This window comes from Brassica napus, chromosome C3 (genome assembly GCF_020379485.1).
Source record: "Brassica napus cultivar Da-Ae chromosome C3, Da-Ae, whole genome shotgun sequence".
Lineage (NCBI taxonomy): Eukaryota > Viridiplantae > Streptophyta > Magnoliopsida > Brassicales > Brassicaceae > Brassica > Brassica napus.
In genome coordinates, this window is record NC_063446.1 from 37,404,378 (window position 1) to 37,429,157 (window position 24,780).

Below are 24,780 nucleotides of genomic sequence, written 5' to 3' on the forward strand. Positions count from 1 at the left end.
AAATTACTAAATACTCTTCAAAAACACCATAGAGGTTTTTCTTGACAAAATGACTTGTATTTTTCTCATTACAACTCACGTGCAAGTTGACTATTAAAGATACTTTAAAAATAAATTAATTAACATCCGTAATTAACTGACTATCTCTTCTATTGGATAGACTAGAAATAGAATTTTAATTCTGTCTGTCTCCTCCTATGTATGGGTTATATATATAGACTTTTCTCTTTTCTTCAATGTTGCCACATTTCAGATTTCTAGTAATTGGTTTTCAGAAATGGCGGAGGGAATGTTCAAGGTATTGCTGTGGGTTTTAGCCGCAATGGTGTTTGCAATGGCCGAAGGGGCTCGTGGACAGCGCGTGCCTTGCTATTTCGTTTTCGGAGACTCAGTTTTCGACAACGGTAACAACAATGACTTGAACACCTCCGCTAAAGTTAACTATTCACCTTATGGTATGGATTTAGCTAGAGGTCCCACGGGCCGATTCAGCAATGGCCGTAATATTCCCGACTTTATCGGTTAGTCCCTGGCTTGTTTTATTTCTTTGCCCAAATGTTTTCGATGAAATTACTAATAGATACTATTAACTAGAAAAGACAAACGTATCATAACGTATTCTTTGCCTAACTGGAAGTTTAGAATGTAGGCATTTCTCTTTTAGCTGATATTTTCAATGGAACATAAAAAGAAATGCAAACATTAGAACTAGATATATAGTGTTATGCAGACCAGTCACAGATGCAAATTAAGAGACTATTTAAGTAGATAAATAAATTTTTGCTTATCACACGTCCACATAGGTGGTTTAGAGTTTCTCAAAATATATAAATAAATAAAAGGGAAGTAAAAGGATGAGAGGTAAAAGGATGAGAGGTGAGAAAATCTCTCCATTGAGAGACTATATCACACAAAACGATCTCTCCGTGAGAGACTATATATAACACTTCTGGAAAAAAACCATTTGCTTAGTTTTTAGACAGTCAATGTTTAAAAATCTATAAACATCACTTTTTGTTTTGTTTAGAAACTCTGCTGAGTCTCTGGCGATAAATATCATTGATTAATAGCAACTCCAATATTGGAGATACTTACTTGAGGATCTGAACAAATATCATTACTTTTGAATATGCTTAGTTTTAATTTTAGACAAAACTAATGATTTAAGAGGGTGACAAGTGTCTCTATGGTTTTTTAAGATCATCTCCAACCCACTGTAATATTTATCTTTATAATAATATTTAGGGATAAAATTACTCTAAATCATCTTTATTTTTTTTTTAAATAGAAACTGTTATTTTTTCTATTTATAAAGGAAGAAATAGTCTTTTGTATATTTTATTTTATATTTGGAGATTGTTATTTAAAAATACATAGAGCATATTTCATCTTTATTACAAAGTTTTTTTTATTTTAGAGATAAAGATAGCAAAATACATTAAAGATAGTTTAAAAGATTCTTGTGACCTCTCAAATGACAGAGAGGGTCTCAAAATTTCTTACCTCTCATACTTTTTGAGTTTATATTGTTTTATTGTTTACATATCTTATCTAATTACTGACGATGGGCATGGCCTAATGATGCCCTAATGTATATAAGAATCAATTTCCCAAAAGGAAAAAACAAATTTTGTGAAGGGTTTCTTGTGAATCTGTACCTTTTTTAAAAGTTTATTGTGTTTATCATTCATAAGTATTGTATATGGTTTCTTGTCTAATATGCGTTTGAATTATGTTGTTTTTAGCTGAACTAATGAGATTCAGTGATTACATTCCACCTTTCACCGGAGCATCGCCGGAACAAGCTCACACCGGTTTAAATTACGCTTCTGGCGGCGCGGGAATTCTCGAAGATACTAGCTACCATCTGGTAAGAACATACTTTAGAAGCAAAAGAGATCAAAATAAAGATATTTCTTTATTTTTCCTCGGGTATTTCATTTTTACTAATACTAATATATGGTTAAGTAACTTTCCTAAACGTACTACTATATTTAGTAATACTGATTCAAAAAACGCGCAGTGATCATTTGTTCTCATTTGGTAGCTCGAATGTTTGGTTAATATGAAACTAATTAGTAAATTGAGATTTTGTAACTGAAAGTTTGAGGTTTCAAACCTAACTTAGAAAAAGACAATTTAAAATGTTGTGATTCCCTGTCCAATGAATATACACAAATAATTTTGTAAATGTTTTAGGTGACTATAAATAATTTTTTTATTTTATTTCTTTTAAAGCAAATAATCATTTGGTTCGATTGATTTGCTTTTTCTTTTCTTTTTTCTGGCAGGGATCCTAAATATGACTCGCTTATTTGACATTTTTTTGTGTTTAAACACTTAAATTAATTACTTACGCATTATGATATTTCTTACGATAGGGTGATAGAATCAGTTTTAGAACGCAAATCAAGAACCACCGGACGGCGATTATGACTGCAAAAGTGCCCCCGGAGAAGCTGAAGCAATGTCTATACACTATTAATATAGGAAGCAATGATTATCTTAACAACTACTTCATGCAGGGTGATAAGTACAATACACAACGCAAGTACACTTACGATCAATTTGCTGATTCCCTCATTCGACATTATCGCTCTTTTCTGAAGGTAATATACCCAAGGTTTTGAAAAGAAAATTAATAAAGGAATCATAAACCTTCATATTTCATTGAAATAACTTTGACATTATAAATAGTTGATTAATTTCCATATAAAACATCATGCAGAGTATTGGATATATCTCTATAAATTTTACTCCTATTTAATTATCTATCTTTAAACAGATTAATTTAGAGACATTTTTTTGTATAAGTTGTTGTATGTCCAAGGAGCAAGGAAGGTGGCTCTGTTTGGGGTCAGTAAGATAGGGTGCACCCCGCGGATGATTTCCTCCCATGGTGGTGGTATGGGCTGTGCCGCTGAAGTGAACAAAGCAGTTGAACCTTTCAACATGAACCTTAAAGCTCTGGTCAGAGAGTTCAACACTAACTTCGCCGATGCTAAGTTCACTTTTGTCGATATGTACACCGGGCAAACTCCATTTGCGTATGCTGCCTTAGGTAAGTAATACTAAATATATTGAACTGAAATTTTTGACCCAAGATGAAATCATTTTACCGGATAAAAAACATATAGTATAATACTAAAATACACTGTTTTCATTAAGGTGTTCTAAGGAATACCAGAGTTAAGTTTCCCAAAATACACAAGGAAAACTTTTGGAAAGGTTTATGATCAACTCCTTCCTAATGGCTTTACTAATCCAGTTGTATGATCAGCTATTAAGCTTTTTGAAGATGATTCCTAAATACATAAAAAAACTTCATTAACTTTTCATAATCGTGTTCCTAGAATACTTGATATCTTAAAATCAAATATTTTCTATCGTTTTCATTTTCTTCTGAAATATAAATTTAAATCTTCATTTTGTCACAACTCTAAAAGATTTGATCAGTTGGATCATTTATTTTCCATAGTAGTACAATTGCAGTATAATCACGATAAAATTTATAATATTAGATTGTGATCCTATAATTTGATTTGATCATGCATATACTTTTAACAAAAAAGTAAAAATAATTATGCGTATTTTTACATTCTTGTAGGGTTTGCTGTAACACAAAAGAGTTGTTGTACGGTAGAATCAGGGGAAGAACTATGTGCTGCGGATAAACCGGTTTGTGCGTTTCGAGACCGGTACGTGTACTGGGACAATGTCCACAGCACTGAGAGGGCCAACATGTTTGTGGCAAAGGCTGCTTTTGCCGGAATCGTTGCTTTTCCTTACAGCATTGCCTTGCTTGGAATAGTGTAGGGATAATATACTCGAAACCATTCATTTTCTTTTGTTGGATATTTTATATATATGATCTTTGTTATTAATCTAATTGTTTTACTGAGCAAGGAAACTTTGTTTCATTAATTTCAACCGGTGATTTTTTTTGCACCAAATTCTTATATTAAAAATTAACCACACAACAGGCTTATAAGGTTACAACGGTAGGTAACCTGGACTACTAAACGATAAAAAGAAACTACTCAATTTTTGTTTACCAATATGGATCATTTATTTTGGAGAGTGTCCTCCGAAATGGAGGATCATTAATTTGCTTGGATTCTCTGGTATATATGGAAAGGTAGAAACAATAAAGTTTTTAGCAATTTGGATATGGATCCCAGAGATACTCTCAAATTGGCAGAAACGGAATCGTTACTTTGGGCGGAAGCACAAAACTCTCAGACTCAGAGTACGGACCGCACCCAAGTTCCAGTACCTTTGGCAATACCGAGTATACCAGGTAGATGGTGTTTTACGGACGGATCTTGGAAAACAGAGGATAAATATTCAGGGCAATTAGGATGGTACAGTACCCTGGAAGGTTACGATGGACTAATGGGAGCAAGGAATACGAGAGCGAGTCAGTCGCCACTACACACAGAGATAGAGGCTCTCATATGGGCAATGGAATGCATGAGGAATCTTCGACAGTCTTGTGTTACTTTTGCAACGGATTGTGCTCAATTGGTGAAGATGGTTTCGGAACCAGAAGAGTGGCCAGCCTTTGCAAATTATTTGGAAGACATAAAGTTCTTGAAGAGAAGTTTCAACAGCTCAGAGATCATTCATATACCACAGACACAGAACTCAAAGGCGGATAGTCTAGCACGCAGTGCAAGGAAACAACCGTCGTTTGTCGTTCATATGGATGCAGAGTTACCGGGATAGTTCGCAGAGTCTATATGAATCTGTTTTGCTGCCGACAAAAAAAAAAAAAAAAAAAAAAAAAAAAAGAAACTACAACAACAATAATACGGATAGAGGTGTTAAAGGGCTGAAGATACCCATAGAAATGCTTTAGTTGAAACTGATGTTCCCAGTACTGATATTGGGATATGAGCCGACAAAAGAGGACTCTAATGAACGGGTTCGAAGACGGTTGGTATCTCCTTTGCTTCAATGATTAGATTCTCTCCGTTGATCAAATATTAGTTTATCAACAAAAAATATATGTCCGTCACTCAAATGTTGGAAAATGATCCGCAGTTTAGTAACGAAAAATCAAATGATCTATTCCTCAGGTTGTAGAATGATAAGGCCCTTCAAACTAATTTAGCAAAATGAAACTAACTATAATGTGCCAACGGTATTATAATTTGTAATCATTTTTCTGCTATTCTGTTCAAACTATATCCACGAGTTGAAGCCTATATATGCTCAATAAATAATACTATTAGCAAGGCTTGAAAAGGTATCATTTTGGCAAATTATAATTGGTCTAATTGAATTTTAGCAATATATTTTTTGTCTGAGTTTAAGCTATCGCACAAACATACTTTCCGTCATTAAATCTTCTGATGGATTGCTACAATGATAGTCTTAAACAGCTATATATGGATTTGACAAATAACCCGTTCTTAGTCAAATGCATTAAGATCATTCCAACTGTTGATATAGACAAACTCATCTTTAAATTCAATATATACCACATAGTAAGCAAAAATATAAAGTTTAAATATATATGTGTAAATTTGTTATTACAAATCAAGAATCACACCAACAGTAGTAGAATCCCTACTTGAATCCTTATTCAAATGGAAATGAAAATGCATATATATATGAATATTTGTGTGTATATATAGAACCCTAGATATCTTCATATAAGTGTTTCTTGAAGGCCTCCATGTGAGCTACCTGTAGACACGTGGCGAGAATCAGTGATCCGTCATCATTTTTATCGGGTAGTAGCAGAGAGCCCCCGTCGCCGTCATGCGTGCATGGTCCCATGTGGACCTCCTTGCCCCACCCGAAATCAAGGCCGTACATTGGTAGAGTTAACCAGCTCACAAGTCCAAGATTAGGGTTTCCGTAGAATGGACCTTCCGTGCTGCCCAACGCATGTATATCTTGAAACGTCTTCAGATCCTCATGGTTTTTAAGATACTCTATCCCAGTCATTACGTATTCGTTTGTCACACTCTTTATGGCTTCACTGATTTTTTCGGCCGCGAAACCCAACCCATTCGATATGAGTTCACCTATATGCATAAGAAAATTATCGAAATATAGAATTCGCATGGTATGATATTTTTTTTGCCAAATTCATGGTATGATATCCCTAAATGCTTATTAGTGTGAAAATAGTTAATTACATTAAACTCCCAGAATCGGGGAAAAATAAGATTGGTCTAAATGTGCATGAGATGCTACCAAGAGATCTTCCATCTAAATTTGAATTCCTACTGTAAATGTTCAAGAAGAATTTTCTTTCTAATGCTAGCTTACATGTCCGATTGATGATATTTTTAAAAGATTGCGATTAGATTGGTTGAGATGGTAATGTTTTATTGTTTAGGCCAACTCCGATGATACATTGATACTAAAAAAAAAAACAAATTAGTGTAATTTTATCTCTCACGAAATTCTATAGATAACGTCGTATCACTAAATTTGATATTTTGTGAATCTACACCAAACTTGGTGAAAGTATTCATCTCACCAAACAATTAAATAATATATTTTATGTTTATTTAATATTATAGTTAAATTAATGTTATTAATTAGTTTAAATTTTTTAAAAACATATATTTATATTTTTCATATTATTTTCTCAACAGTGAATATTAAAATATTATATTATATTTATTAATTAAGATTTTTAAATTATTATATTAAATGGTTAAAATTTGTAACTAAAAATAAGTATATTATGTTTTTTTATATTTTCCTTTTTCAATAATATGATATAAATACCAAACTATATGTTAAATAATTAAAATATCAAGCTATATGTTAAATAATTAAAATTTGTTACTAAAAAAAAATCTCAGCAAAAACAAAAAACAAAATAGCAACAGAAAAAATAGATTAAACAACTTTTAAAATTTGACAAAACGTACCTGAGGTGCTTCTTGCGACCGCATTAATAGTGGCATTGCCAAAGTAGCCGCGTGGTAGAGGTGGCTGCACCCGACTACGAGTATCTACACAGATTCCCAAAGACGTGGGTTGTTCTGGGGAGTGCCCACGTGCTTTAGACGCGCACCTCCACACATGTCCCGCGACCGTCTCGTACCTTGTAAACCCTCTAGCTGGGTCAGCGTATTCACTTGTATTCACTCTGCTTCTAAGCTTCTCAATCAGAGTTTTGCTAAGTTTTAGTATCTCTACAGTTGTTTTCTTCTTTCTTTCTTCTACATTGTCCGTTTCTCCGATCAGTAACGGCGGCTGTTCAAACCCTTTGCGTTCGCACTGAGGTGGCGAGGCAAACGGCGGAAGCGGTTGACCAGTCCAGAGGATTTTGCGGTCGAGAAATGGAGTGGTTTCAAGAGGTTCCCCGCGAGCGATTCTACCCCATTCAGACAAGAAGTGAAACGCGCTTTGTCCATCGACCACCGCGTGTGAAATGCTGACGCCGAGGCTTATTCCGCCGCATTTAAATCTGGTGACCTGAGCTAAGAAGAGAGGGATCGTTTCAATAGGGTGTTTGTAGTTTACTTGCGGAACAAGTTTCTCAAATTCTGGCGTTGGAGAGAAATCGTCGAAATCTGAAAGTTTTGCCTCGGACTCGGCTTCCATGAATGACACTCCCTCCGCGTTACAATCGAGCTCTAACCGCCCCCGAGGGAGCCACTTAAGACGGCCGGCCATAGGGTAGAAGTGAAAAAGCGCACGGCTCAACGAGTTTCTTAGGGTTTCGACTACATTGCCCTGGAACAATTCAGATGGCTTGTTATAGAAGTAAACGGTAGGAACGTGAGTTATTGTACCAACTAGATCCCATTCGGCTAATGGAAAACAACCGGCCCATGTAGGTTCAGAGGGTACGATGGTGTAAATATTTCTTAGGATGATAGGAGCCATATCATAAACCAGTTTTCTTTTTGAGTTTCGTCGACGTAAAGCACTATTTATATAATATATTGAATCGTATGAGTTTATCATTATTTTATAGCACTTTTTAAAAATGTAGTTCTCGTGATTTAGTTTGTTTCCTTGTAAACGGCTTATCTTGTGGAAGTGATAATAAGGTTTACTTGTTGGTGTGTGTGCTCATGCTTATTGTCCTTTTCTTAATTTAACTCACCCAATCGATTAATATTCCAATATATTTTTAAAAGACCTGTCTACCTAAACCAATATATTACATTTACAATGAAGAATCTAATATTTCTTAGTTATTCATATGGCTGATGTAACAAACATGTCTGACCATGAGTCGAACCAGAATGACGTGGTTAATACCTTCCACAGAAGTGAAGATGGGAATCGTATATCATTCTGGTTCGACTCATAGTCACACTTGGGGCGTCTCTTAATAGGACCTAAAAATTGTATCCACATGGGAATAAGGACAAAGCATCGGCTAACTAATCTCTGTTTAATACAATAGAGAGAATACGTTGAGGCACAATAAGCAAAGAGAACTGTGGGTGAAGAGGAAATACATCTATAACTATTATTAGATGTAGACTTAAATCGAAGTCAAATTAAACTTCAGGTGGATCTATTGGTATATGATAGTTTCGAAGGGGAAATAAGTCGTTTTCTCAAAAGGTTTTGCTTTCTGAAACCAAACCAGCGTTTTAGTTTAGTTGATCTATCTCCTATACTCTCTTCGTCATAACCTAATATCAAAACAGCGTCAATGAAGGACGAATTTGGATCCACTGAGAGCATGAGTAACAACACACAAATCACATAAGCCAATAGAACTCTTGACGTGATGCAGCACACGCATTTAAATGGGCCACATGAGTTTGGTATGGTTTCATGTGTTAAGAAAGTATTTATGTATTTTAACAATTGTATCAGTTTTAAGGATAAGTACAAAAACTTTTAGATTAGAATGTAGAGATACTAGTATGATCTCGTTAGCTTAGTATAAATAACGAGTATGATCTCGTTAGCTTATTGAATATAAACTCTAGAGCTTTTCAGTTCACCTTCGGCATTCTTGGGAATCAACAATTATCAAGAATCTGTTTGAACGGCCATTCTTCATAATCAACGATTACCGAGTTCTCCTCCAACAGATATTCTTTTTGGAATAAACGAGCTTCGGGTCTATCAGCTTGAAGCTGCGCCAGTTTGGTACGTTTCTTTTTCGGAATACTTTCTCCTCAAGAGAATTTTCACAAAATAATTGTACCTTCAGGTCTCTCACAGCAGATCAACACATAGGAATCCATAAATGAGTGGGCAGAGTTGCGGCTTCAACTAGTTGTGTCAGCAAGAGAAGAGTCTATTATTGATTCGCAAGTCATTGTACAAGATGACAGCACAGCAAACAAACACTCACAAAAGGATGGTTTTGTCGAATCACTTACACGAGACCAACTTCATCACATGCAGGGGCATAAAGAAACAAAGAGAATTCAAAAGCAGATATCAAATGATGAGACATACCCAGAATTGTATGACAATATTGAAAGCGGCGGGTTACACATTGATTCACATGAGTTACACACCGACTCACGCACTTGAATTGAATCGATTCACAATGTCTAAGAGGGAAGAAGATAGAAGATCTCTGAAACAAAATCGAAATTTATGGTGTACCTATCTTTGGCGTCTATGATGATGATTCCATTTATGTCATTCACAATGATAAAGATCAGATTTCAAAGGATTACTTCAAAGTCAACGTTCCACTCGTGAAAGATGACTATGTGGACTTTCGTTTCACTCCGCCTTCACTGTAAAGTAAACGAGAGCTTTAGGTAAACTGTGTGTGTATTCATTAGGAGGAGATCTCCTTATATACATACGTACAACTCAAGATATGTTTCCCAACAATATTGGTACTTATGTATAATATCTACATAATATTCTCCATAAACATAGGACTTATCTAGACGTATCTCAACACTCCCCCTTAAGTTGGAGAGTTTAAGTCACAAACTCCCAACTTGGAGAATATGTAATCAAAGCTATACCGCCCCAACCCTTTAGTAAGTATGTCCGCCAATTGCTCAGTAGTCCGTACATGGCGTGTGTTAATCAGACGACTCTTCACAGCATCACGAACCGCATGACAGTCTGACTCAATATGTTTTGTTCGTTCGTGAAACACTGGGTTAGCAGCGATGTATATTGCTGACTTGCTATCGCAATACATATCCATTGGCCCATTCTGATAAACACCAAAATCTGCAAGTAAACGTTTCATCCATTTTAACTCCTTGAGAGCATCTGACATGGCTCTGTACTCGGCCTCCGCCGAAGAATGCGACACCGTGTCTTGTTTCTTTGTCTTCCATGCAACTGGAGAACCGCCAATCTGAACTACAAACGCAGACAAAGACCGACGAGTGCGAGGACACGAGTTCCAATCAGAATCACACCAAATTTGTACTCGGAGCGAGCTCTCCGAAGTTAACATGATACCTTGACCAGGCGTGCCTTTGAGATAACGAAGGACCCTTACCACAGCATCCCAGTGACCCTTACGTGGTTGATGCATCACTTGTGATAACACATGCACTGCATAGCAAAGCTCTGGTCGTGTGATGCATAAGTAGACTAGACGACCCACTATACGTCTAAACCGAACCGGTTCTTCATAAAAGGGACTTTTATCAGACAGCAACGTGTGGTTCTGCTCCATCGGAATAGAAAGAGGCTTACACCCGAGAAGCCCAGCGTCTGCAATGATATCGAGGGCATATTTTCGTGTTGAGAGAAAGAAACCGCCTGTCCCTCTTGAAACCTCAATACCAAGGAAATACTTGGCTTTGCCAAGATCTTTCATTCGAAAACAGTTGCTGAGATATTCCTTAAACTTGACCAACATGCCTAAGTTGTTGCAGCATATGATCAAATCATCCACATATATAAGAACTCGCAAACTGTCCTCCCCTCTAATGTATGTGAAGAGAGAGTAGTCTTCATAAGACTGTATAAAACCAAACTTCAACAACGCCTGACTTAGCTTCGCGAACCAACATCTGGGAGCCTGCTTGAGACCGTACAGCGACTTGCGGAGCTTACACACCAGTGTCGGATCATCAGTTTTATATCCTGGTGGCAGTCTCATGTACACTTCCTCCTCTAAATCACCATGAAGGAAAGCGTTGCACACATCCATCTGATGAACCTCCCATCCTTTGACTGCTGCAATTTTAAATAAAGTGCGTACTGTTGTAAGCTTAGCAACAGGAGCAAAGGTCTCACCGTAGTCCACCCCTTCAACTTGTCTGTTTCCGCACACCACCAGACGTGCCTTAGGTCTTTCTACTGTTCCATCAGCGTTGAATTTCAGTTTATAGACCCACATACTGATAAGAGCTGTTTTGCCCGGAGGGAGATGTGTAAGATCCCAAGTGTGCTGTCCTTCGAGAGATGTAATCTCACATGACATAGCATTACGCCAGATCTCATCCTCCATAGCTTCTTTGAAACTTTTAGGCTCAACTCCAGCAGATACTGCTGCTAAGAAAACACGATGATACGCAGAGAACATGTCATCTGTTATATAATGCTCAATGGGATAGGGAGTACCTGGACTCGTTTGTGAGGTCTGGGAGCCGATGAGGTCTGGAGGTGTATGTTTATCGAGAGTAGATGTCAATGCCTTTGCATTGTACGTGACATAGTCTTTAAGTCCACTACAAGAAAACATCAAGGATTCTGAGGGAAAAAATCGTCGGAATTTCGTCGGAATTTCGTTATTCCGACGCAATTCCGACGAAACACGTCGTCGGAAATAATTCCTCGGAATTTCTTTTTTCCTCTGAAATCCCTCGGAATTTTCCGACGGAATTCCGAGGAAATAAATTTCCGAGGAAATTCCGAGGATCCCTTGTTTGTCGGAAAAGTCCTCAGAATATACCGAGGTAGAACTTCGTCGGGATAATTCCTCGGAATATACCGACGGACTTTTTCCTCGGTTTATTCCGAGGAACTGTTCCCTCGGTATATTCCGAGGGATACGTTCCTCGGAATTTTCCGAGGGAGTTGTCCCTCGGAAAATTCCGAGGGAAATTTCCCTCGCTATATTTTAAAAAAAAAACGGATCGATCGATGCGTTTTTGTTCAAAAACGCATCGATCGATGTAGTGAAAAATATAATTAATTTCCTCGAAATGTAAAAAATATTAATTTTTTTGAAAAAATAAAATTTCTGAAATTTAAATTCGAAAATATGAAATTAAAAGTAAAATTGAAATCATACTAATTAATATTCAAAGTTTCACAAATAAAAATAAAACATTCCGAGATTGGGGAAAAAAAAACTACGGGTCTGGCACGTCCGGGAACACCTCGTTCGGGTACATCCTCTGCATCATCTCCATCATTTGCTGGTTCAGCCTCCTCTGTGCCTCATAGCCCGCCTGTTGAGCCGCCATCTGGGTCTCCAACAAAGATATTCGATCATCTTTGTCCTTCAACTGAGCCGTAAGTACTTCTGGATCAACAAAGGGCGGTGGTGCAGAAGAAGGAGGAACCGACCGGGTGCGACGACCCAAACCGAACAAACGTCCCTTCTTCTTTGGAACCGACTGAATAGAAAAAAGCCAAATTTAGAAATTTAAACCAAGAAATAAATGAATTGAACTTAAAAAAAAAAGAACTTACGGATTCAACGATTTCGTTGATTCGAAACCGGGACAAGTTGGTCGAAGCCGTCGAAGCGTCATCCTCGGTTTGAAGCTGAGACACTTCGTCTACCACCTGAGTTTGGACCAGGTCGACCACGTCCCTCACAAGACCGTCATCAATCTGGCCGGTCTTCTTGTTGGTATACGCCCTCCTCATTAGGGCGAGATCATCGACCGGCTCGCCATCATTTTCTTCCGCCTTGAAAAAAAACATAAAATTAAAGAAACATTAGAAATTAGAAGAAATGCACAATAAATTTAAATTCTGAAACTCAAATAATTGAAGAAAAAGCGGTTGAACTTACCATGCGATCTCCGAGAGTGGCAATAGATTGAGCACCCAAGTTATGCTTGTAGATGCCCTTCCCTTTACGGTCGCTCCTGCGGTTGGTGGAGTTGGTGGAAGAAGTTTCTTTCGTCTCCTCCTTATCCCAATGCGCACACAACTCCTTCCAGACCGTATCGTTCATCGACTTTGGGACCTTTTAATTAAAAAAAAAAAGAAAAAGTTTAATAAATTAAAAAATTGTTTAATAAATTAAATCGAACCTTATTGATTTCCCACTTCTTCTTCCACTCGTGGATCTGCTTCCCATAGTTGTCCATTACTTTATGGACGAAGTGGTGATAGATAAAGAGCGTCTCATCGGAATTCCAGTTGAACTCTTGCTGAAAAAAAAACACAATTAGTAGAAAATTTATATTAAAGATTAAAAATATAAGTAAAAAATTAGAATACTTACCGCAAACTGACGAAACCACAGAACCTGCTTGTCGGTTGGGAAGTGAGTGAAAGTCGGATGTCCACTGTCGAGGGCCGAGTACATCATACGGTTGATCCATGCGCTGATCCCGTTCCCGGATCGGTTGAACCTTATTAAAAGAACAAACGGTTAATAATGAATCCAAATTTAAAGAAAAAAAAATGTTTAATTACCATGTTTGACCCCGTCCATGTGGATACGGAGTGAGATACGGAAGATGGTCACGACCGGGCTGTTGAACCAACTCCGCAACCCTCATCACTCCCGGAGGACCCGGAGGAACAGGAGCGGATGCAGCAGCGGGAGCGAGAGGAGCATGAGCGGGTGCAGCAGAGGGAGATGTATGGTTGGAGCTGTGGGGCGAAGGGGAATCCTGAAAATGGCTGGAATCCCGAGACTGGCTCCCCGTACCACCACGACCACGACGCTGTCGAGGCCGGGTCTGATCATCATGAGACCTGTAAATTAAAAAAATATATTTAATAAATACAGAAATATATAAATTAATTTTTTTTATTAAAAAAAAATCCCAAATAATTTAATCACAGAAAAAGATTTATATATATTAAATTTTTTTAATAAATATATAAAAATAGTTCTAATAAACAAAAATAGTTTTAATAAATAAAAATTGTTTAATAATTAAAATGTTTTGTAAAATCCAAAAAATCGAATTTATATAGAAATTTTTTTTGTAAAATCCAAAAAATCGAATTTATATAGAAAAATCGTTTTGTAAAATACAAAAATCGATTTTATATACAAAAATTGATTTTATAAATACAAAAAATAAAAAAATTATAAAAAAATTCTAAATCAATTCAACAAAACAAATTATTCAACCAAATCACAATTCTAAACCTATTATAAAACCAAATCACAATCCTAACCAATCACCCTAACAAAAATCTATCAAAACTACACAAAAACCTAACAAATAGAACCTAAGAGAGTGGGATAGGGTCCTTACATGATTTGTGTAAGAGAAGAGGGAGATCGCCGGAGATATCGTCGGATTTCAGGGGGAAATCGCCGGAGAGAAAGAGAGGAGTCGCGCAGAGGAAGAAGAGAGAAATGGGGAAGAAGAAGGGGCTCGTGGTTATAAAACCTAGGGTCCGACGGACATTATCCGTCGGAATTCCGTCGGAATTCTAATTTCAATTTTCGCGAAATATTTGCCCGGTAAAATGAAAATATTCCGAGGAAATTCCGACAGATAGTAAAATATCCGTCGGAATTTCCTCGGAATATTCCGAGGAAATACCGAGGAACTAGTGTTTGGGGTTTCAAAACATCAATTTTTTTTGCCGTATTTCATTTCTTATACAATTGTAATGCATACCATTGAGGATTCTTTGTATACATGAGCATAAACCATGAAATAACAAATTTCAAAACTAATTGAAAGTATTCCCTTTACCGTTCGTTAAAAGGTATAAGTGTTTCTCTTATGTTGCGAGATTTCGTTCATACAATCGGAAAAGTGTTAATTATACGGTAAGGAACAAATTTTTGACTTCATAATGAACGTAAGACACTTAATAAGGGTTATATAGGTGTTATTCAAACGGCAAAACGTTGTTTTCGGTTTAAAAACCCTATTTCCTCGGAATTTCCTCGGATTATTCCGAGGGAACTCCGAGGAAACCCTCTTCTTCCTCGAAATTTCCTCGGAATATTCCGAGGAAATTCCGACGAACTAGTGTTTGGGGTTTCAAAACGTAATTTTTTTTAAAAAAACGCATCGATCGATGCGTTTTTGAACAAAAACAAATCGATCGATTACTAAGATGGCCCGGGCCGTAAGATTGTGATCGATCGATGAGAGTATCCCATCGATCTATCGACAATCTGAATTGTTCCTCGGAATTTCCTCGGAAAATCTTGTATGTTTTTTTAAAAATGCATCGATCGATGCGTTATAGAACAAAAACGCATCGATCGATTACTAGGATGGACCGGGCCGTAAGATTGTGATCGATCGATGAGATTAACCCATCGATCTATCGACAATCTGAATTGTTCCTCGGAATTTCATCGGAAAATCTTGTATGTTTTTTAAAAATGCATCGATCGATGCGTTATAGAACAAAAACGCATCGATCGATTACTAGGATTTACGGGGCCGTAAGATTGTGATCGATCGATGAGAGTAACCCATCGATCTATCGACAATCTGAATTGTTCCTCGGAATTTCCTCGGAAAATCTTGTATGTTTTTTTAAAAACGCATCGATCGATGCGTTATAGAACAAAAACGCATCGATCGATTACAAGATGGACCGGGCCGTAAGATTGTGATCGATCGATGAGAGTATCCCATCGATCTATCGACAATCTGAATTGTTCCTCGGAATTTCCTCGGAAAATCTTGTATGTTTTTTTAAAAACGCATCGATCGATGCGTTTTAGAACAAAAACGCATCGATCGATTACCAAGATGGCCCGGGCCGTAAGAATGTGATCGATCGATGCGTTATAGAAACAAAACGCATCGATCGATGTGTTCGGAAAACAGAATTATAAGGCAAAACCCGACCTTTTTTGGATCTAAACCTTAGAACTCTCATCCCCTCCGATTTCCCCTATAATTCGCCCCCCCCCCTTTCTCTCTCTATAATCATCCGATTTGAACAATTTTGGGCTCTATTCCACTTGATTTTTCGAGCTCTACCTGATTCCTACACTCGTCTTCACCCTAAGACAGGTATACTCCGCGAATCTCCACATTCTGAAATCGTGTTCTTGAGCAATTTTTTGGGTTTTGTGAATTTCTTATTTCCGTGTTGATTCCTTGATCAAATATGCATGAAACAGATGTTTAAACATGGAATAGAACACAATTGTCTGTGATCAACGAGTTTGGAACATGATTTGAGATGATTTAGGGATAGAGAATTTTTTTCAATTTCGTTTTTTTTTATCACAACTCGATTTTGCTTTTCATTTTCATGTTCAGCTTTGCCTTCTTAATTGATTATAACCATGTTGAGAGCAATGATTCTATTTTGTAGAGAATGAAGCGCACGAAAACATCAGCAAAGAAAAACACACAAGAAGCGGGTTCGTCACAGCTGGAGAAGCAAAGGCCAAAGAAGTGGGATAAGTCTGATACCACCCACTACAACAACATGAAGAAGGTAGCCGTTCCGGCTACACAACTAGCATGTCCTGAGACGATGACAATATTGGGAATCAAAGCAGACATTGAAGGACTGTTCCAGAACATGGGTCTAGGCCAACTATGCAACCTCAAGGAACCCACTTATCCGGAGTTGGTACGCCAGTTCATAGCATCCGCATACGTCACCCGTCCCGATGATAGCCATCAGGAAGGTTTTCTGGCATTCGTAGTGCAGAAAGTATACTATGAGGTATCTTTCACAGACCTCTGCGGACTATTTGGATTGAGTGCGGGGGAGAGGACATATGGTCTTTATTGGACTTCAGAGCTGTTGAACTTCTGGGAAACGATTGGCACAGGGGTTTATAGATCTTCTCAGGCAAAGGAGTCACTTATCCGGAGCCCAGTACTGAGATATGCGACACGCCTCATTGGCTCATTGCTATACGGGACAACCACAGCCGCATCAGTCACGCAATGGGAGTTGTGCCTCCTGTACCAAGGTGTGAGGCATTTGCTACCGGCATTTGGAAACTCTACATTCCCACCTGCTACTGCCTTCAACATGGGAGCGGTGCTGGCCGCAAACTTAGCAGGATACAAGGGGAAAGTAACCAAATCCAAGAGCAATGCATGTGGATTTGGTGCAGTGATTACTCGGATCCTTAGACATGTGGGTGTAGACTGTGAGAACCACCAGGTAGCACTGGACAGATCGAACAACATTGCTTGGAACTACCTGGATGTCATTTCTCTAGTAAGTAAGGAGTTCATAGCTGGTCCCCACTCGAGGATCGATCGGGATGGTCCTTACGTCTACGTATTCCAGGACCGAGCGAAGAAAACACTCTACTGCCACCTGCCTCAGATCGGCCTGACTGCTCTACTTTCAGAGGCTGCAGTTGAGTTTCTACCCCCTGCTACCGCACTAGTAGACAAGCCATCCTTCTTCACGCCAAAATATCAGACCAAAGGCAAGGGCGTGGTTGATGAAGAAGGACAAGATGAGGCTGCACAAGCCATTCCAGATGATTCACAACCCCATCAGCTACTCCCATCAGACTCCAGCCAGTACAAGCTGCAAGAGCTTCCACCGAACGCCACTTCGCGCCAGCAACAACATTGGAGAGATCAGAGCATAAAGACAAACAACGACATGCTACACAAGATCTGGGCTGCCATTTCACGTATCAGGCCGTGTCGTTGCCAAAAGGATGATGTAGTTCATCGGGACAACTCTCCATCCAGCTCTGGTTCGGGTTCGAGTGGTACACACATGGTAAGAAAGAGGTCCAAGAGACCCAACGATGCAGGAACATCTGGAGCAGGAGACGAGGAGTAGGAGCTATCACCGGCTATTTTATTTTCTTTTCTATTCTAACGTTTTATGGTCTTATTTTCTGTTAATTTTGAACTGAGTTTTTTTTTAGGTTTCTTAATTATGAGTTCGTATTTCTTTTACATGGTTTCTTTGTTTTATTTGGTTGTGTTTTGTGTAGCTTTTAATTCGTATTCAGCTTTGCCTTGCTAGATAAACCAAATAACTATTATCCAAGGAAAGAGGTTATATCAAGTGTTCCTCGGAATTTCCTCGGTATTTCTTAAAAAAAAAAAAAAATAAGTTCAATGGTAGTCTGTTTCCGAGTCATCATCACCAGATGAATCTGAATCTGGATCTTGGTGAAACTCTCCAATTACTGGTTCATCCTCTACGTGAACGACGGCTTCCTCTCCAAAGTCGGTTAAATCGACTACAAGGCCAACTCCAGCTAAATCTTCTGCTGCACTACAGTTGCCGGATGTGCTTGGTTGTAGTGGGTCTTCCAGCTCAGAACTTCCCTGAACTCGGCCTCTCGGGTTGAGTCTTGTAACAGTAACCCATGGATCATCTCTGTTCCTTACCCGGGGGTACTTGATATAACAAACCTGTAACATTTAGAAAAATTATAAATTAATACACATGATGATGAATCATTCTGAATAATTAACATTTAATTACCTGATCGGCCTGGGAAGCAAGAATGAAAGGATCATAATATTGCAGCTTTCGCCTCGAATTTACTGATGTAACACCAAATGCATCTGTTCTCACACCTCGATCTGGGGTGTTGTCGTGCCAATCACAATAGAAAACAGTACAGCGCAATCCAACCATGCCCAAATACTTGATTTCCAAAATCTCATGTATGTGTCCGTAGTATACATCATCTCCTGATGCAGAACAAACGCCAGCATCATAAGTCGTACTCGAACGTCTCCTCTTCTGAGTTGTGAATGCATATCCTCGAGTACAAAATCTCGGATATGACTTCACAACAAAGTTTGGTCCAACGACCATCTCACGTATCCAATCGTCAAATGTTTCACCTCTGGCCAAACCAGCAGACACCTATTAATAGCACATATATATATATATTATATCAATAAATGTGAATTAGTATAAATATGTGATAAAATATATTTTAATTTGTTTAAAGCACTCACATAAGTAAACATCCATCCAGTAAATTCTCTCTGCTTCATTTCTTCTAGTTCGTCCTCTGTGGCGTATCTATACTCGAACCGCTTTTCTGCCATGAAAATCCTGTATATGATGACAATAATGTAATTAATTAAGATTTAAATTTCAACTTGTTAAAATAAAAATTTGTAAGCTCATTTATTTACCTCTCATATTGAAGAACGTCTTCGCAGTTGGTGAGCAAATATGTTTGCAAATGACTGCGCTCCTGCTCAGTAAGTCGACGGTCCTTTGGTTTTCCGCTAAGTCGTCCAACGTCTGTGAAAATGTCTGGAACCGTAACATGATATGTTGCCCGTTCGCCTCTATCATCATGCCGAGCAGGTCTTCTGTTTTTGGTCTGAACTTCTGCTGGAAAGTAGTACTCGGCAAAGTTTGAAGTTTCTTCATTGATCATCTGTGCGACTATAGAACCTTCCACCCTACTTAAATTTTTCACCATCTTCTTCAAATGGAACATATACCGCTCATACAGATACATCCATCTATACTGCACAGGACCACCAAGTTCCAATTCTCTTGCCAGGTGAATAACAAGATGCTCCATAACATCAAAAAATGAGGGAGGAAATATCTTCTCAAGGTTGCACTGAATCACGGCTATGTTAGTCTTCAAATTTTCAATACCTTCAAGAGTCACTGATCTCGTGCATAAATCGCGGAAGAAACCACTTATCCCTGCAATTGCTTCATGAACATTTCGTGGTAATATTTCCTTGAAGGCGAACGGAAGGAGGCGCTGCATCATTACATGGCAATCGTGGCTTTTCAAGCCAGTAAACTTTCCTTCCTTTCTGTCGATACAGTTACGCAAATTTGATGCGTAACCGTCTGGAAATTCCACATCGTTTGAAATCCAATCAAAGAACGCATCTTTTCCCGCTGCATCAAGTCGGTATATGGGAAAAGGAGCCCTACCATTCTCATCAACATGAAGTTCTGAACGAGCACATATATCGACTAAATCCAGTCTTGACTTCAAATTATCCTTTGTTTTACCTTGAACATTAAGGATCGTGTTCATGAGATTGTCAAAAAAGTTCTTCTCAATATGCATGACATCTAAATTATGCCTTATGTAGTTCTCCAACAGCATCTACCGGAAAACGCTCATGTCCACCGACTTCTGGCGTCCTTTCTGCACCAAAATCTCTTAGTTGTATCTTCAAATCTTTCCCACAAATTTCCGGAGGTGGACTGTCAAACACCCTCTTGTTCTTCGTAAACAAATTCCTACTCCTACGATATGGATGATCAGGTGGTAGGAATCTCCTGTGACAGTCAAACCAACACGTTTTCCTTCCGTGCTTTAGTTGGAAAGCATCAGTGTTATCTTGACAATATGGACATGATAGCCTTCCATGCGTTGTCCATCCAGACAACATACCATATGCTGGAAAATCACTTATTGTCCACATTAGTACTGCCCGCATTTGAAAGTTTTCTTTACACGAAACATCGTATGTTTCAGCACCTTGAGCCCATAGTTGTTGCAACTCATATATTAGTGGCTGAAGAAACACATCAAGTGATCTCTTAGGATGCTCTGGTCCGGGAACGAGAATCGAGAGAAACAAAAACTCTCGTCGCAAGCACAAGTTTGGGGGGAGGTTGTATGGTGTAAGAATGACGGGCCATAGAGAATACTGTCTTCCACTCTTGCCAAACGGACTGAAACCATCAGTACATAATCCAAGGTAGACATTTCTTCTCTCATACGCAAAGTCGGGATACTTTGATTGGAAATGCTTCCACGCTTTTGCATCTGAAGGATGTCTGATCTCACCATCTGTTGAGTGCTCCGCATGCCATCTCATTGGTTGCGCTGTGCGTTCAGACAGATACAACCTCTGCAACCTTTCCGTCAAAGGTAAATACCACATCCTTTTATATGGCACTGGAACTCTTCCACTCGTATCTTTATAACGAGGCTTTCCACAAAATTTGCATGTAACCCGCTGTTCATCCACCCTCCAATAAATCATGCAGTTGTCGCTGCATACATCTATTACCTGATACGATAAACCAAGACCAGCTACGAGTTTCTGAACCTCGTAGTATGAACCAGGAGCTACATTATCCTCGGGTAGAATACCTTTTACAAAATCAGCAATCGCATCCACACAGTCTTCAGCCAAATTATAATCTGTTTTAATGCCCATCAATCTTGTAGCAGATGATAAAGCTGAATGACCATCTCTGCAACCTTCGTACAATGGTTGCTTTCCAGCATCCAACATATCATAAAATCTCCTAGCTTCTGCATTGGGTAAATCTTCCCCTCTAAAATGATCATTTACCATCTGCTCAGTACCTACACCATAATCTACATCCGTTCTAATTGGTTCTTCTAATCTAACCGCTGGCTGAGGTTCACTAGTACTACCATGTTCATAATCAGTTTCCCCATGATGATACCAAATTTTGTAACTTCGTGTAAACCCACTCAAATATAGATGAGTCCAAACATCCCACTCTTTAATAACCTTTCTATTTTTACAATTAGAGCAAGGACATCTTAACATACCTGTTTTTGCTTCCGGTTGTCGGTGAACTAACCCCATGAATTCAGTTATACCTCGTTGGTATTCTTCCGTAAGCAATCTCGTGTTCGGATCCAAATGAGGTCGATCGATCCAAGAACGAAAATAATTTGAAGAAGACATATTTTTTATGAATCAAATTCGTGTGTAAATAGAGTAAGAGGGAGGATGAAGATATGAAGTGATTGAAGAGGAAGAGGAGTGCTTGTATTTATAGTTTAAATCCTGCCGACATACCGAGGAAATTCCGACGGAATTCCGACGGACAAAACTAGTTCGTCAGAATTTCCTCGGAATTTTGTAAAATCCCCCTACGGCTCTCCAACGGCTATAATATTTCCTCGGAATTCATCGGTTTTTTCCGAGGAACACAGTTTTCCTCGGAATATTCCGACGGACTGTAGTTTCCTCGGAATTCCGTCGGTATATTCCGAGGAAACCCAATTTTGTGTTTCCTCGGAATTTCCTCGGAAATTCCTCGGTATATTCCGAGGATTTCATTTTTCGTCGGAATGTCCGTCAGAATATCGCTGTTTTCTTGTAGTGGTCGTACTGAAGTAGTCTTTTGGCGCTGACCTCTACCCATCTCAGTAGTTGCTGAAACTTCGAGCACTTCATCATGAGTCTCAGGCTCAACTTGCGGCTCATCCTGAGTCTCAGATGCCACTTGCGACCCTACTGCCGGTAACACAGGTGGCACAAACACAGGTGGCACAACAGGCATCTCCAATGGTGCTGGCGTTGCACTACTCTCCCGATGTTCAGAGACATCATCATCATCAACTGGAGCAGCAATCATAGGAATTTGAACAGAGGACTATGTTTCATTTTCACAGTACGGGAACGTCCCCTCATCGAACACAACATCTCGCGAGATAAGAAACTTGTGACTCTGGAGATCGTACAGACGCCATCCCTTCTTCCCATAAGGATATCCTTAAAAAATGCACTTTAAACTCCTCTCACCGAACTTGTCCTTGTCTCGACTGTACTTACTAACGTAGCACAAGCATCCGAATGTTTTGATAGTAGAGTAGGATGGCTTCTCTCCATATAAACATTCATAGGGCGACTTGCCATTCAACAGGCTAGACGGAGTCCTATTGATCACGTGTGCTGCTGTCAGTATGCTCTCCCCCCAAAACTTTGTAGGTAAATTTGATTGAAACAACAATGATCTGGCCACGTTCAAGATGTGCCTATGCTTTCTCTCGACCCTCCCGTTTTGCTGAGGAGTAGCGACGCAGGAGGTCTGATGGAGAATACCGTTTTCATTGAAGTAACGTGACAAACATAAGTACTCGGACCCGTTATCTGATCGGATAATCACTACAAGAAAACATAATCTTAACGAGGGCGGTTTTCCTCGTTATTTCGTCGTAAAAGAGGCTTTACGACGAATTAGCGAGGAAACGCGTTTGCTCGTTACACGTCCGTCGTAACACATATTTCCTCGCTAATTCGTCGTAACTTAGCGAGGAATATATTTCGTCGTAAAGACGAAGTAGAACGATTCGTCGTAAAGACGTCGCTACAATTCCTCGTAAGGACGTCGCTACAATTCCTCGTAAATAACTCGAAAACAGTTCCTCGTAATCTACACGTAAATACCTTGAAAGATTTTCCTCGCAAAATACACGTAACAACCACGAAATGATTTCCTCGTAAAATACTCGTAAACTGTTTCTCGTCATTTCCTCGTAAGATTTCCACGTAAAGAGGTCGTACGTTAGCTACGAATTTACTTCGTTTTTATTATTTTACAGAATTTTAAAATATAATAAAAAAATAATTAAAATTATTTAATTTAATAATAAATTAAAATTCAAAATAAAAATAAATTCATATGAAAATATTTTATAAATAAATAAGTTTTGAATTTATATAATACAACAACAAAAAAAAACTAAGGGTCGTTCATCGCCCGGTAGAATTCATCACTCCTCCTCGTAACATCCGCCTCGTTATGTACGTCGCCGGATGACTCGCCATGAATGGGATGTTGTTGTCGCATGTTCCTCAACATGGACTCCCATTCCGGATTTGTGGCCGCAATAACGTCTAAGAAGCCCTTGACTCCACCCATACGAGATTTTGTCGCGGTCAACTCGTTACGCAGCTGAGCGGACTCTCTACGCAGCTCCGTGACTTCATCATCCCGTCGCTGACCATAAGACGATGTCGCTCTCGGAACATCGTTGACGGAACCAATACCCAATGTCCGTCCCTTTTTTTTAGGGACAACCTTAAAACAAAAAAATAAATATTGTAAGTAAATATTTAAAGTTAAATTAAATGAATAATTAAAAATTAATTTTTTTGAAAATTTACCTCCTCGTAAATCTTATCCACTTCAAGTGTGGATAAGGTGACGGGTAATCCGTCGGTAGACTGCTGGGTCAGCTGAGTCTGGCGGTCTTCAACCCGAGCAACTACGTCGTTGTAGATTTGCTCGGACTTGCCATCTACAAATACGCCCGCCTTGTTCTTGTGGGTCCTCTCGTAAAGTTCCATAAGAGACGGGAGATGTCCCGTCTCTTTGGCCTAAAAAACAGTTAAGAAAGTTAGAATAAATTAATATAATTATTAAAAAATTATTTAATAAAATATTTAATTACCATTTCCAAACGGACACCGGCGTGGGGTTTTTGGCCCGTAGTGTGAAGCATCGGCCCGTTCCCGTGCTCATCGACCGTGTTACGGGAGTTAGAGTAAGCCTGGGCGATTCTAATCGAATCAGGAAGGCGCCAATAACGGATGAGGCCATCCCACACGTCCGTGGTGAGCTCAGCGGGTTTGCCACGCTCATACCCCTTCACGATCCAGTCACCCTTCCAGTTGGAGACCGTGTCCAACAAGCGAACTTTCGCTTTCGCGTTAAACTTCTTCCTCACCCTCTCAGTGATCCCCAAAGCCCAATTATATTTTTGCTGTTGGAAAAAATAAATTAACAATTAGTTTTTTAGAAAGTATATATATAAATCATGAAAAAATTAAAAAAATATATAATTAATTAATAGAAACTTACAGCGTAAATTTTGAACCACGTCTTTCTGACGTAGTGAGGCGTCTTACTCCAGTTTGGATGTGCCATGGAGAAGTAACCCTTGATCGTGTCGGTTACGTCCGATGCAAGACATCCGTCAACCCCCCACCTGGAAAATACAAATTTAAAATATAAATTATTTTTTAATGTTATAAAAGATATTTAAACGAATTAAAAAAA

General features: G+C 38.7%; 2 protein-coding genes across 2 annotated transcripts; one reads left to right on the forward strand and one right to left on the reverse strand.

Annotated features, from left to right (window-relative positions):
• The first annotated feature begins 223 nt into the window (after positions 1-223).
• Positions 224-3,905, forward strand: LOC106430972 (GDSL esterase/lipase At2g19050-like). The gene is made up of 5 exons (XM_013871769.3): positions 224-521; positions 1,746-1,870; positions 2,382-2,609; positions 2,815-3,061; positions 3,608-3,905. The coding sequence occupies exons 1-5, from the start codon at positions 278-280 to the stop codon at positions 3,814-3,816; spliced, it is 1,053 nt and encodes a 350-aa protein (XP_013727223.1). The 5' UTR covers positions 224-277; the 3' UTR covers positions 3,817-3,905.
• Positions 3,906-5,493: 1,588 nt separating this feature from the next.
• LOC106430971 (spermidine hydroxycinnamoyl transferase) lies at positions 5,494-7,923 on the reverse strand. The gene is made up of 2 exons (XM_013871768.3): positions 6,900-7,923; positions 5,494-6,038 (listed from the first exon to the last, which is right to left on the reverse strand). Exons 1-2 carry the CDS (start codon positions 7,861-7,863, stop codon positions 5,647-5,649), a joined length of 1,356 nt encoding a protein of 451 aa, XP_013727222.2. The 5' UTR covers positions 7,864-7,923; the 3' UTR covers positions 5,494-5,646.
• Positions 7,924-24,780: the final 16,857 nt, after the last annotated feature.

What these genes read in the sequence shown, in the direction of transcription:
- LOC106430971 (XM_013871768.3), bottom strand. Translation starts at nt 7,863, where the DNA reads ATGGCTCCTATCATCCTAAGAAATATTTACACCATCGTACCCTCTGAA. An exon ending in GGTCGCAAGAAGCACCTCAG is followed by an intron (nt 6,039 to 6,899) that starts GTACGTTTTGTC and finishes TTATGCATATAG; the next exon opens with GTGAACTCATATCGAATGGG.
- LOC106430972 (XM_013871769.3), top strand. Translation starts at nt 278, where the DNA reads ATGGCGGAGGGAATGTTCAAGGTATTGCTGTGGGTTTTAGCCGCAATG. An exon ending in TAATATTCCCGACTTTATCG is followed by an intron (nt 522 to 1,745) that starts GTTAGTCCCTGG and finishes TGTTGTTTTTAG; the next exon opens with CTGAACTAATGAGATTCAGT. An exon ending in ATTTGCGTATGCTGCCTTAG is followed by an intron (nt 3,062 to 3,607) that starts GTAAGTAATACT and finishes ACATTCTTGTAG; the next exon opens with GGTTTGCTGTAACACAAAAG.